A 14,767-nucleotide genomic window follows, 5' to 3' on the forward strand; every position below is an offset into this window, starting at 1 on the left:
TGATGATGATGATGATGATGATGATGATAAAGATGATGATAAAGATGATGATGATGATGATAATGATGACGATGATGGTGGTGGTATTGATGATGATGATGATGATGATAATGGTAATGGTGATGATGATGATGATAATGGTGATGATGATAACAATGATCATATTTTGGGGGTTTTATTAAGTACACATACACTGTACAGATTAAATATTAATCCAAATATCAATTACGGGAATGGAACATCAATCTGATTTAGACTACAATCAATCATTGGTGATATGAGACAATCAAATAAAAACTAGAACAGTAAATAAGATCAAAAGTAATAAGGAGGTCTTCTCAACACTCAACAAAACTCTCAGCCTCAACATGTAGTTCTATAAATAAACCATCAGCATCAAAATGTCAGCTAATAAATTACTCTTTCTCCACATCCCTGATCAGAGCGAGTCCAGAACCGAAAACGACCGAACATCCATCAAAAAAAGGACAGCCATTTTCTAAACACAAGCTACGGTATATGGGATTCATGTAAATGTATATTAAAACAGGCATTTCTGGATTAAAATGCTCTCAGGCAGAAAGGTTGGCAGACAAGATGAACAGTCGACTCAGAAATAATTTGTACAAATGGCTTCCGCCCATCAGAGGTAACAACAAAAATTTGATGCAAACATGATGTACATGTATGCTCATCAGCTCATGGGACAGGCCCTGTAAAAGTATACATGTAGAATGTAGATCAAGGCCAATTTTCTACAGGACACATTTACATTTCACTGAATTCTTTTTTCGCCAAATACATCGCATCAAGTCAAGCGACAGTACAACCTGGTTCCTGGACCATCTGTAGGCTATGACGATTGCACCGGACTTTTTTTTTCATGGGCGACAAAATCTTTTGTTTCACGTGATCAGTCAGCTAATCTAGAAGTTGAATTGAATATTTTAAGATTCACCATTTTCGTGTGTCCGTCATATGTTGACTTCATTTCAAAATCACACATCAACATGATACAGGCATATTCACATTATGTGCACTGTGCATGAATAAATGTACACATGAATATACTTGTACAGGATGTATAGTGTAACCTGAACTCTAAATCTTCAGTCGCATGACTCATCCAGCTTCTTGAGTGTCATTATGAAGCTGTGCCCCTCTATCATTCTCCTTTTATACTAAGGAAGGCCTCCTCATTAAATGAAAAAAGGAAGTAAATAACTGTTTGCAGGAGATTGAGCTGCTATCTATGTATGAAACAGTATTTCAAAACACCAAAGTACAACCTGTTCACCCATTATATATTTTTTTCATTTATATTCATGTTTCCTTTTGTAATCCTAATAGTAGAATAGTAATAAAGAGACTGCGATGCAGTGACTCCGATAGCTCACTTTCATTGTTGGCTATAAAACTGGTATAGTGGTAAGCCTCTGGTAAAGCTTCATCAATGTCAAAAAAATTTTGTTTGAAAAATATGCATAAAAATTCTGCATTAAAGTTGAAGTAAATGTAGTATGTACATATTACATGTACATTGAAAAATGCAACCATACATGTAATCATGTACCATGAGAGGAGGTTTGATTCTTCGCACTCAGAATCATGTACACGTACCACGGTTGCAGGTCTAATTCAATGCAATCAGAATCATGTAATATGATTGCAGGTCTGATTCAATGCAATCAAAATAATGTACCATGATTGCAGGTCTGAATCAATGCAATCAAAATAATGTACCATGATTGCAGGTCTGATTCAATGTTATCAGAATCACAATTGCAGGACTACAGTAATTCAATGCAATCAAAATAATGTACCATGATTGCAGGTCTGAATCAATGCAATCAAAATAATGTACCATGATTGCAGGTCTGATTCAATGTTATCAGAATCACAATTGCAGGACTACAGTAATTCAATGCAATCAAAATAACGTACCATGATTGCAGGTCTGATTCAATGTTATTTAGAATCATTGTACGTGTCATGTCTGATTAATTGTGATTAGAATCATGCACCGTGATACATGTACATGTAGCAAGCCATTGCAAATGATTGCATTCTGAATCGAGTACATGTACTTTGTTTGAGTGCAGGTGAGACTCACTGCAATCAGAATCACATACATGTACATGTACCATGATAGCAGGTCTGATTCATTGCAATCAGAATCAGATCGCAAGTCATTGCAATCAGAATCATGATCATGATTGCAAGTTTGATAATCATTGTAATCCGAATAAATGTTTGCAGACCTGATTCATTGCAATGAGAATCATAAACCATGATTCACCATGATTACTGTCTGATTGATTGCAATCAGGATCACTTAACCTCGGCATGATTCATTGCAATCCGAATACACCTTGATTGCAGTGTGTGATTCAATGCACTAAGAATCACGGACCATGATTGCAGGTCTGATTGATTGCAATCAGGATCAAGTAACCTCGGGTGTGATTCATTGCGATTAGAATAATAGACCATGATTGCAAGTGTGATTCAATGCAATGAGAATCTTGGACCATGATTGAAGGTGTGATTCAATGCAATATGTATCATGGACCATGATTGCAGGTCTGATTGATTGCAATCAGGATCACGTAACCTCGGGTGTGATTCACTCAATTAGAATAGACCATGATTGCAGGTGTGATTTAATGCAATGAGAATTAGGGACCATGATACATGTCTGATTTATTGCAATCAGAATCATGTACAGTACTACAGATGAAATCAGGTCTAAAGCAATGTAATCATAAGGCAATCACCAGAAAGTGTACATGTCTACTACACTATCAAATTATTATGAAGCATTTCATGGCATAATTACTGCATTAACACCAAGAGTGACTATGCAATATGCTGAATGTTGATAAATGCTTGCAGGAAACTCCTGTATAAACAATGAAAGGGACAGATCGTGCATGTTTCCATGGAAGGCTGATGAGGTGGAATTGTGTGAGGATTTTAATCTTCCTTTTGGAAGTAGAACTTAATTAGAAGGTGGAGAGTACCATAATCGGTTAAGTTGGAGGTAATTTGTACCTGATGTTCACGATACAATGTAGTAGACTTTGTAAAACTGTACATGTATCATTGTACAGTATGCACATGTACATGCACTTGACATGAACATGCATGCACTAAATGATGAGATCACTCCAGCTGTAACCATCAACGATTTTTATAGAAGTGACACCAAAAACAAGAGCAGCTGACCACAAAACCTTTCACTCATTGTCATTTCCTTTTATTGTCAATGATCTACTTTTGAAATATGAAGTGTATGTGAGTTCCGAAGCGATCCACAATAGATCTAGATACACAATGAAATTTACTTAAATGCGTTGAGTATGTACATGTACATTACATGTACATAAATGTACTGTACACACTGACTGTATGTATGGCAACTCAGATCCAAAAGTGGAAATGACTGGAGGGAAATTCATGTTCCATGGAGGACATGAAAACTGCCGAGAGTACTGCGTTCACGGAGGGGGGGGGAGAGTTGGGTGGCTTCACTGTAGCCTCACCTTTCCGAGACAACCGGAGGGGGCATTTATTGAAAGGCTCTTTTAGTTTTCATAATCAGTCGTTTCTGTGAAAAAAATTGATCAAATGAAAATCGCTTTAAAAGCTACAAGATATCTGTCTATTTTTGTTGATTTTGTTTTGCAGAATTAATGAAGTTTATGACAGTTCCTAGGGCCATCCCCCCCCCCCAACAAACTTACAGCTGGAAACACATGATTTGACAATTTCACTTTTAGGTCAGGTCTTTAATCTCAACGTTTCTTTCAAGCATGTAACTCCTGACAAACAGCAGTTTACTGTACATGTACGTGCTCAAAGTGGAGATTAACGATAAAGAACTAATATCAGAGAGATAACCAACAGTCCATTTCAGGAATGCCTTTATACATGTACATGGTGTTACTGCACACCCTATCATGAAAGTATGACGTATTGATGGATACATGTAGGGGAAGGCGGGGTAAGTTGTGACAGTTTTTGCTTTTTGCATGTTAGAATTGATATGATTAATAATCTTGTCGAAATAAGTACCTTGCCTTGAAATTTAATTCTTCTGAAATATTTTCCACCTATATATAACTTTCTATCCCCACACTGAAAGTCATCGTGACCTTTGAAAAAAACGATGTCAAATGGCTCAACTTGCCCCATATATGGGGTAAGTTTGAGCCACCTTCTGGGGTAAGTTGAGCCACAAAAACTATGTACAAAAATGTATGAGGGGAGAACCAGCATGTCAATTTTTTGTTTAAAGTCTTTTCACTTGCTAATTCTCTATAAATACTAACATCCTTTAAAAGGAAAAGAGCAGTCATGTAAATTTGCTCCTTTCAGCCAGCATTTCAATCAATTTTTATGGTTTGTTTGTTTTTTAAGATACATTACCATAGGAATTATCATGGCTCAACTTGCCCCATGCTGTTTGGCTCAACTTACCCCAGTCCGAACTTAGTGCGATAATTTTGTATCCACACATTTATTATGCATCCATCATATAAAAGACTATGACAAGAATGAAGTTCCATACCTGGACTAATAATGTTTTTATCATGTCTTTATTATATTTAAAACATGTGTGTTTATAAAGCACTTATCTATTTCACACTATTTTTTACTTTTTTGGCTGAAATTCATATTTTTCCCTCTAAAAAACTACTTTTTGTTTCAAAGTTGAAAACAATATGGTGGGGTTAGGGGTTATGCTATGGGTCATCAATACATGACACCACCACAATGTCTGACTCATTCATTATTGGCCTGGGGCTGGTGGCTCAACTTGCCCCTATGCTCAACTTACCCCGCCTTCCCCTATACCTGGGAATTCCCTGCCTATACAGTGGGGTATTAGAACATCAAAAAACCTCATTCCATAAAAGAGAGGACAGCATCAAAATAGAGCAATGCCAAACCCACTCAATCAAAAAGGCAGCGTGGCATTGGATAATACGGGTTGAGCTTGTTTATTCTATTTATGAAATGACATAAGTGAATGCGTAGTTTGAAAGCCAGGTACAGATTGGTGCCGATATTATGCCTCAAAGAAAGGAGTTGGCTTGCAGGTATTGGCAAACAGACACAAATAGATAATGTCAGACTTTGACCATTATTAAGCACTGCCTTGTACCACGTAATCATCAAGTGATATAAGTACATGTATGTAATTACTGGGTAAAATATTAGCTAGCATAACTACACCAATAATGAAAACAATTAAACATGATACATAGTCAACATACTGTTTTCCAAAGATGGCTGATTCAAGCAACGGGAAATGTCTTCAAGAAGGATCATATCATTATTGACATGATGTCATCTACATGTACATCTACAGGTGTATTAAACCTTCTAATGTACATGTATACACACACAAGGAGTACAATGTACAAGGAAGTAAAATGATAAAGAAATAGCAATGATCTCATTTAGCATATATTAACAAAATACTCTTCATTAGGAAGTTAACATCAAACTTTAGTGAAGCACTAAAATCCTGCAAAAACTGACACTGTCAAATGGTGGCAAAAATTAAACTACACCAATTCAAGACAAATTCATCAATTGGCAAAAGAAAATACATGTACACTACCCTTTTTTAATGATTTGGGTTCCTCCAAGAAATCAAAGTTTTCAGAAATTGTGCTCACATACATGTAAATCATCAATTAATGAGCCATAAACAGAGTTTATTTTTTTTTTTTGTTCTTTAAGTAAGAAGGCCCTACTGATTAAAGGGGTGGTCCAGGCTGAGAGAATTTATAGCTAAATAGAGTAGAATTCACTGAGCAAAATGCTGAAAATTTCGTGAAAATCGGACAACAAATAGAAAAGTTATTGAATTTTAAAGTTTAGTAATATTTTGTGAAAACATTCGTCATGAATATTCAATAGGTGGGCTGATGATGTCACATCTCCACTTGTTCTTTTGTATTTCATTATATGAAATTAGGTTTATTCATTTTTTTCCTCCAAGAACTAGAAAAATTGGATTGACAACTGATTTAGTGCATTAGATATTTATTGCTGCAACTTATTTCATTATAAGGGAGACAAATTATTCCCACAAGTATGAAATAATGAAAAAAATATGATTTTATGCAATAACATAAGAAAACGGAGAGGGAAGTTGTGACATCATCAGCTCGTCTAATGAATATTCATGACGACTGTTTTCACAAAATATTGCTAAACTTTAAACTTCAATAACTTTATTATTTGTTATCCGATTTTGATGAAATTTTCAGCGTTTTGCTCAGTGAATTCTACTCTGTGTATTAAGATATAAATATTTTCAGCCTGGACCACCCCTTTAAAGGTATTAACACATATGCTCATTGAGTCTGAGAATCACACAAACACTTTCATCTTTTTCAACAGAAGTTTTTATAAACATAATCCACAATGGAACTAACAATCCAGATAAATCAATCAGAATTGTGAAATAAAAACAAAATATCTGAACAAACTTTATCATAATTTTTTGTTATTTGGTTGGCCATTTGGCCCTTTTTTAATGGAGGTATTGCATTATTAAATCATGTCACCACCCCCTCAAAATATCAGTTGGAAGCACAATACACCTACATGTAATACTGTATATCTTTCAAAATAGGCCTACCATTTGGCCAGTCAATTTAATTTCTTGTGCATACACTGTACATGTAGAGGCAGCTTACAAATATATGCGAAAAATTAAAACGGAAATAAAGTCCCTTTATGTGCTCACTCCTTTTTGGTATCAACAACCAATCTAATATAAAATTCCTGATACAATATCTAATTATCACATCTAATACTTGAACCAAGTGTTTGAAAGCAACAATAAAAAAAAATAATTACATAAATAACAACCAGAGCACTGAGCTGATTGAGGAGTCAAATTCTAACTTTCACAAAGAAAAAATGAACCAAATATTTAAAGGTATGTCAATTTTTCATGTTAGATTACCAACACTATAGACAGACTTCAGTCACACATTTGATTGCAGACTATACATTGCACGATTATTATGAGCCCTACAATGTATTTGAAAAGCATGGTTTATTTCTCCAACTGGAGATAATACTCACTTGAGTGATGCTACTAATGGTGCATAGATTGAGTCACCATCGTATATATAAAGGTAATCCCAGCTACACTCTGTTCCAAACTCTTGCAGAATGAATCGTATATTAGCTCCGGGCCTGAATAGATTGGGAAATATTACCAGAATAACGATTTATGACCAAAATAAATAGGGAAAGGTCAAATCAACATTAATTAAAACATTTCACTGAAATTTTCCAATTTCTTGATTAAATTTAATTAACTACTGAAATAATCAATGCTGGATACATCCATACAGGATGGGTAATCATAATTATTATTCAAGAGCGACTTTATCATATCCTCTCTACAAAAATAAAAATATTTCATATTTCATGTCATACATTAATTACAAAAAACAGTGAAGGGAAATCATCAAATCTCCATATACACAAGTGCATTATTATAAATTTATGCATCACAAGCATAAAACTTGTATATATTAATTTATTCATTCATCTATTTATGTAATTATTCACTTATCCTCCCTATCTATGTATTTATTTATTCATTTATTTATTATCAATTTATCTATTTATTCATGAATTTGTTTAAATTCATTTATTCAATTATACTGTAGTTTTATGGTAGTATTATGACTTTATAGAGAACTGCTCTCAACTTTTAACATTCTTTAAAGTTCTTATTTAGGACCTACTACATTGTAGTGTTTGATTTCATTATATCATACAGTCACATTTTATTATCTCTTGATGGGGTAGACATGGTTTTTAGAATGAGTACATACCTTCCGCCATCTATGAGCCAAGTACATTTTCTCCTGTCTTCATAATCGTCCAAAGCTTCTATTATGTACCCTGAACTTTCTTCTAACCTGCAAAATGGAATATGACAAAAAAAATATGAAATCTAACAAAATCAAACAGCCATTACAATTCATACAGGGTTCCTTTGTAATAGACAGTCTCATCCAGGATGTCATCCCAGGCTATAGCTGAGGATAATAGACTGTTTAGAAGGTATCTAGGCATCAACCCGGGGGGAGAGGGGAGGGGCAATCATTCCCCAATGAAAATATGGGGGGGGGGACAAACATTGATTTGCACCTTTAAAAAAGAGATTTTTGCTTGTATTAATGATTTTTACACGTTTGTCACAGAGGAAACTGATTCCACAACAGATTACAGACAACAGAATTTCTTTTACAGAAAAATAATGAGGCCTAACAGTTGAATTACTCTAATTTCCAAACAAATGCATCCCCACCTCAAAGTCATTCATTGATGATACTTACTGCAGGGCTCAACATTAGAAGTGGCCTGGGGCAACCTAAATTGAGAGTCGGGCCACAAAATTCTGTAAGAGCCTACACCTATCATGTTTTCTATGGTTTTAAGGCCACCAAGTTTGCTTTGCGGGTCACCGAAAAAAATGAAATTGATGATTTTGGTGGACCGATGTGGTCATCAAGAAAAAACGTTAGAGTGGAGCCTTGCTTCAATACTGTACAACTCATCTCTGATGAGTACATTCATGATAGTGACTAATTCATGAGCGGCGTTCATCAGTAAAAGTAAGCTTACATGTATTACACATTAAAGGAAAATTCACATACATGTACCCCTGGGGTATTTGTGCAACATCTCTTTAATATGGTAATGTACGCCCCATAGATTTATTACACTGAATTGAACTACATAATCCAAAAATGTATCTGTTAAATGTTCTTGGTTATAAAATGTCAACAAACAATCAACCATTTTATTATATCATTAGAATCAGCGTTCTAGCTAGACCCATTTTAGTGGAGGTTGCTATTTCACGGCCCTATACAAAGTTTTTATCAGGCAGAGTTAGTGGTATTAAAATCAAAAGTTAAGGAACATCAATGTAATAACAATCTGACAGTAGCAAATCTTTGAAAATAATCTACAGCTAATGTAATACTTATCAAATATAAAAATGTTTTCAAATAAAAATAAAACAAGATTAGACTGAATAATACCCAAGTGCAGTTCCTATTTGCAAGGAGTTGGTATTGAAACACTTTTCATTTAAAATTACATTAGTACATTAGTAATTTTTGTATTGACCACAGCGCTCAAAAACTTGAATTTTGGGCATATTTTTCTGTACGCCCTCCATTGGTGGAAAGTAATATGGCAAGAAAATTTTCATTTTTCAAGCTCTATTTTTAATAAAGAAAAAAAAATAAAGAATCAAATTTAATAAGTAGCCAAGTTATATAATAAAAAGCTGTAATGGAAACTGACAGTGTAAAAAAATCAAGCATTTGTCCAAAAGAAAAAGAGAAAATAATCCAAACATTGTCAACCTTGTTTTGCCACACATAGAGATGTAACTGAGAACAAGGTTATTCATTGAAAGAGTGGTCTCCCATACTGATCAATAGTTTTTCACTATGAAGAGAAACAGATATATAGATAAGAACTTGATATTAATCCAAAGGCCATCCCAGGCCATGAACATTGATTGATCTACTTTTTATAGTTCACAGTGTATTTTTGTTGTGATGAGAACCCTTTCATCATAATCACACTAGCTGCCAGTTAGTAAAATAGTAGAGTTTCTTGTACGTTGTAGATATATACCAAGAGGTTGTGTGTCCGGACGCATGACATTTTACTCTATTTCGAAAAGTTTACAAACATTGTCTTTGATTTTTTTTAGCACAGAATGTAAGAAAATATGATAAGGAACAAATATTAATGGTAATAAAAACTATTCAATATACACTTTTGGCTTATTCCTGGGTTTAAAAAACAAGGCTTAATTTCTGTTAATAGGTGTCTGGACACCCAGCGCCCCATCCTAGAAGAGCGAGTAGCCAGGAGGCTTTTAACGTTCGAGAGTAAAAATCATTTACTACTCACCTAGAGAGTGAGAGTAAGTTCACGTCTATAGTGAATGATGCTTACTCTCTAGGAGCCTCCTGGCTAGTAGTATTATCACGATTATAGTACGTAGTAGTGCTGTTGTCGGGAACAAAAATCCATGTCGACATGTCGCTTAAAAATTAATCCCGATATCGACAATGTCGACATGAAAAAGGGACCGTAATTTAGCCTAGGCTCCCTAACAAAAAAATCATTCGATCATGGAACATAACACTCTCAATCAAACGTATTCACCTTGACACGAAGAATATCCCCACACTAGATCTATATAATACAGGCTCAGTTCGGGAAAACATATTTTCACTAAGCTAGAGAGAATTCACTTTCAAAATCACCGATTTAATCCACATCTTTTTCTGGAGAATCAAGTTTTGTACCACGATTCGGTCTCGAAAGCATTGCGCAATAACACTCGGAGCCAATTTGAGAATCACCAATTACAATAGTGATCATTGCGTATTATACGCTGGTACACATGTGCTGCAAACGCAAGCTCCTCAATTTGACAGTAAAAAATAATGAAAATCGACCGATAATTTCAGTATCACTTCCGCGGCGATCCGTGCAACGATCTCCAAACGAAGGAAGGGAAGTTTTCTGTGACTTCGTGATTTGAATTAAGCGCTCAATTGCGGCGGTCACAACTTTGACAAAAACGTTTATGTGAAAAGTAATGCATTGAGGAGCAACGTATTATCAAGCACGGTGAATAGCGATGGGTACGGTGAATGCTACTACGGCTACGCTACGCTCCCGATCGTCGAGGGGCGCGGCAGCTCGATCGGGCAGGCCGGCCCACACTCGACTCAGGCACTGACGTATTTCTGCTGCCGCGCAGCTCGCAGGTATTCTTTTTTCATTTAATGTGCCGCTTTATAGCTGAATAAACCTTTTAATCGCGCCCCTTACTGTGGATAAAAGCTTCCAACTTTTCAGCTAAGCTTTATACTCGTGACTTTAGGCTAGACCCCTTTTTATTTTATGTTTGCATGTCGATGTGGGTGCGTGCATGTCGACATGTCGGAAACATTGAAAATCCTTTGTATGTCGACATCAATGTCGATATGAGGCCTATCGACAACAGCACTAGTACGTAGTAGTTGGAGCTAGATCATTTTGAAACCAAAATAACGTGCAGAAATTTAAAATGTCAGTCTCACCAGGGATAAGGTATGCTGCATATCCCTGGTCTCACACTCAGTCTCAGGCCAATAAACGGTACGGTACAGTACAGAGACTTTTTTCAGAGAGCTCAGCTGCTAGTGTCAAAACCTATTTAGTATAAAATAATTATTTGGGCTTATTCTTTTTCATTGCTGTAAGTAAGTGTAAAACTAAAAAGTTAAAGAATTTTAAGACAAAATAAATAAACAAATGCAGTCTGAAAGTCTGTCTCCTGATGTCGAGATGATTGATTGAAAAATAATGATGAACTTGGTATACCAGTAGTCCAGTATGATGGGGTGTCCAAACTTCGCGCACTTTTCCAAAATATTCATCAGGCAAATCTTTTTTTCACAAAATATTTATAATAGTTACCACATTGACGGCAAGATCGTAAACTATAAAATCATGGACGAAAATGTAAAGTAGGTCAAGGGGTTTCGCCGGTATCGCGATCTCAAAATTCTATTCCGATCGGTGAATGCGGGCAGTGCTGGAAAACCTTTCAGAAAAAGCGTGACCTAACTTCGCGCACCAAAGATTTTTGTGGAGATTTGAACAAAAACTCAAGCTCAAAAAGTGAAATATTTACATCAGATTGATGGCAAAATGCTATAGAATCGGTTAGTACCACGTTTAATTCACATTTTTGATGATTTCTGCTTGCAAAAGGGTGATATCGTGATGCATGTTGATTTCTTCAAAACGGGCGCTAGCGAGTAGCGGTGACAAATTTGCCGATATTTTGCCAATATTTTCATAAATACTGAACTCAGAATCCTAAAGAAACTTTCACGAAAGGGTAATTTTAGGTCGCTTTTCACATTGATGATGTCAGATTTTAAGGATACTGGCTAGTTTTTGAGATAATGACCGTCCGCGAAGTATGGACACGTGCGAAGTTTGGACTCACTGCCATACTAACTATTCTATTGCCATTGGTCTTGGTAAATCCTGAATTTACCCTGAAAAAAAATATCATCAATCAAGCCAGCAACAAGTTCTGAACAACATCATGGCTGAATCAGTGCAACAAACTCCACTGACATAACATTACTGCCAATGATAATCCTTTTTTAAATGAAACACTGCCAATGGTGATTTTACCTAGTTCGTCCATGACAATGATCACACACATCGCCGGACCACCCGGGTGCACAGATACACGAACCCCTCTCACAAACCCCATCGGCCCCGCAGTCTGAATCCTGCATGCACGATCCCCGTATATGATGCGGTAATAACGTTAGCACTGTACAGAATATCAACACACAAATATATAAACGAGATATCCGGGGTAAATCCAGCCTGAATTTGCTTTTAGCATATAAGAAACTAAACACTTCCATGTCCGTCATCTTTTTGTAGATCTTTAGAATAATCCTCGTGATTGTCATATATCATTCCATGGTCTTGAAGAAAAATATTACGACTTGAAAATCAACGATTCCCATGCCCAGCTGAAGTTTCGTCGATCGCTATTACCGTATGTTTGCTGTATGCTACCGGCCGGCCGTATACGGTACGTACCGGTACACGATACGTACGGCGCGCAGCGCAGGACAAAAAAAAATTATCTCGCGGAATAGCATAAAATTACATGGAGTTTCAAGTCAGATATATATAATCTCGGGGTATAAATGTATCTCTTATTTTTAATCAGATGTAAAGGGCTGCAAAGAAAATAGGGAAAGGTAACAGAAAGGAGGGGTATACTAATGGAAAAAGGGAACTTAACAATTAGGGGCAAAAAGAGGAAATAGATTATAGAAGAATGACAAGAAAATAAGAGCCGGAGAGAGTAAAGTAGCGCATAAAACTAAAAGGAATGAAATAAGGGAGGGCAGGAATTAAGGGGGAAGAACTGGACAAAAATCGAGTTTCATCGTTAATAATGACTTTCATTATCGCTGGTGTAAAAATTGGGATGGGCCATAGTACATCCCTAGATTTTTCACGATCAAGGAAAGAACGGAAAAGAAAAGAAAGGGGGAAAGAATGAAATACATCTTCTTTTTTTAATGAAAACGATTAGAGTCGCTAAGAGTCGCTAATGTCAGCCCCATAGGCCCCATAGGTCATGTCTCCTCCATATTTTTGCCTCATTGCGCAACTGATCATTATTATCATAATTGTTATGCATGTAATTCAAAGTGCGTCCAGAAAACCAAACGAAACTAAAAACTAGATGAAACACCATCAATAAGAATAGAAGTTAATGACAAATATAATGTGCACACTGGTCAACGTGATGCACGGGGCTTCAAACATTGCCTGAGTAGGCCTAGGATCCCAACAATCATTGAGTTCCATGAAATTGGATCAAATATCCGGAAAGTTCATTTTATTCGACCACTTTTTTATATTTAAACAATGGAGCTAATAGCTCCATGTTTAAACCAGAACCGGCAAAAAATGTACATCATGTTGGTAAAGGCTTTATGAAAATCCGTGACTGAATAAAGGAGTTATAATTTTTTTTATAATCATGACGTCACTAACGTGCAGCCACTCCATAATTACTCGTGTGATTTTTTTACAATTTCCTCAAAAATTTGAATTGATTTTAGTTACTCAGGTCCTATCCTCAGATATACCTTTTTTATACCCTTCTATAAGTAAAATATGTTTATTGATCATGTTGCATAAAAAAAAACAAATGAAGGGACTCGGTTGCTTGCATGACGTCACAGATTAAAAAAATTGATATTCAATAACTCCGTTATCTTTTAATGTGTTTTCAACCAAAAAATCACTTTAAATAACGGTCTTTTTTTCTTCTAAAGTTTCTGCTTTTATTAAAAGCTAACTTGTCGTCGGGGTGAACTTTCACTTCAACACCCACGACTATACCAGATAATTTTTTAATAAACACCATACTCTCTCCTAGGCTATTAGCTGCAAATCATAATGTTTCGACACTTCCCCGTGGAACATTGGTGTTAAAGTCAACCCCGTGTTTTGACATTCACGTTTAATCAGCAAATTTGAGTAAGGAGATCGAAAACAATCGTTTTGCGGGTCATTTAGTTAAAGATAAGCCAAACTATAATGCTTGCATGTTTGTAAGTTTTATTCAAATATCATTTGTCATCATTTTTTTGGGGGGTGGAGGGGGTAATCGGCAAAACAGCCAGGGAGTTATTAAGAGGCAACTAAAAATGGAAATGAAATTAAAAGGAAAATTAAGTGAAAACTTGTCACAGAAGCATTATAAATCCCTTAGATGCACCTGACCTCCAGCGATAACGTCAAGCTGTGGACAGCCCTATACTGTCATTCATAAACCAATAATATTTCATACATCCAGGGTATGATGCAACAAATGGCTTAGGGTATATTTCAATTCAGCCAATGTTGTTTAATTATCTTATTGTACAATGCTATCCTTGCATGCTGGCGATTATGGGGGCGGTTATAATGATGATGGTGTTGGTGGTGTTGTTGTTGGTGGTGATGATGGTGGTGATGGTGATGCCATGATGATGATGATGATGATGATGATGATGATGATGATGATGATGATGATGATGATGATGATGATGATGATGATGATGATGATGATGATGATGATGATGATGATGCAAAATGGGTA

General features: G+C 35.8%; 1 protein-coding gene across 5 annotated transcripts in view; it reads right to left on the reverse strand.

Moving 5' to 3' along the window:
• The window catches only part of LOC121425669 (attractin-like protein 1), an 89,427-nt gene extending 76,756 nt beyond the window's left edge, over positions 1-12,671 (reverse strand). For all 5 annotated transcript variants that reach the window (XM_041621824.1, XM_041621821.1, XM_041621823.1 and 2 more), the window contains exons 1-3: positions 12,280-12,671; positions 7,878-7,964; positions 7,114-7,227 (exon numbers count right to left, since the gene is read on the reverse strand). In XM_041621824.1, the coding sequence (XP_041477758.1) occupies positions 7,114-7,227; positions 7,878-7,964; positions 12,280-12,569 (491 nt within the window). In that variant the 5' untranslated portion in view covers positions 12,570-12,671. The remainder of the gene's footprint in view (positions 1-7,113; positions 7,228-7,877; positions 7,965-12,279) is intronic.
• Between the last annotated feature and the right edge of the window lie 2,096 nt (positions 12,672-14,767).

This window comes from Lytechinus variegatus, chromosome 12 (assembly GCF_018143015.1).
Source record: "Lytechinus variegatus isolate NC3 chromosome 12, Lvar_3.0, whole genome shotgun sequence".
Taxonomy (NCBI): Eukaryota; Metazoa; Echinodermata; class Echinoidea; order Temnopleuroida; family Toxopneustidae; genus Lytechinus; species Lytechinus variegatus.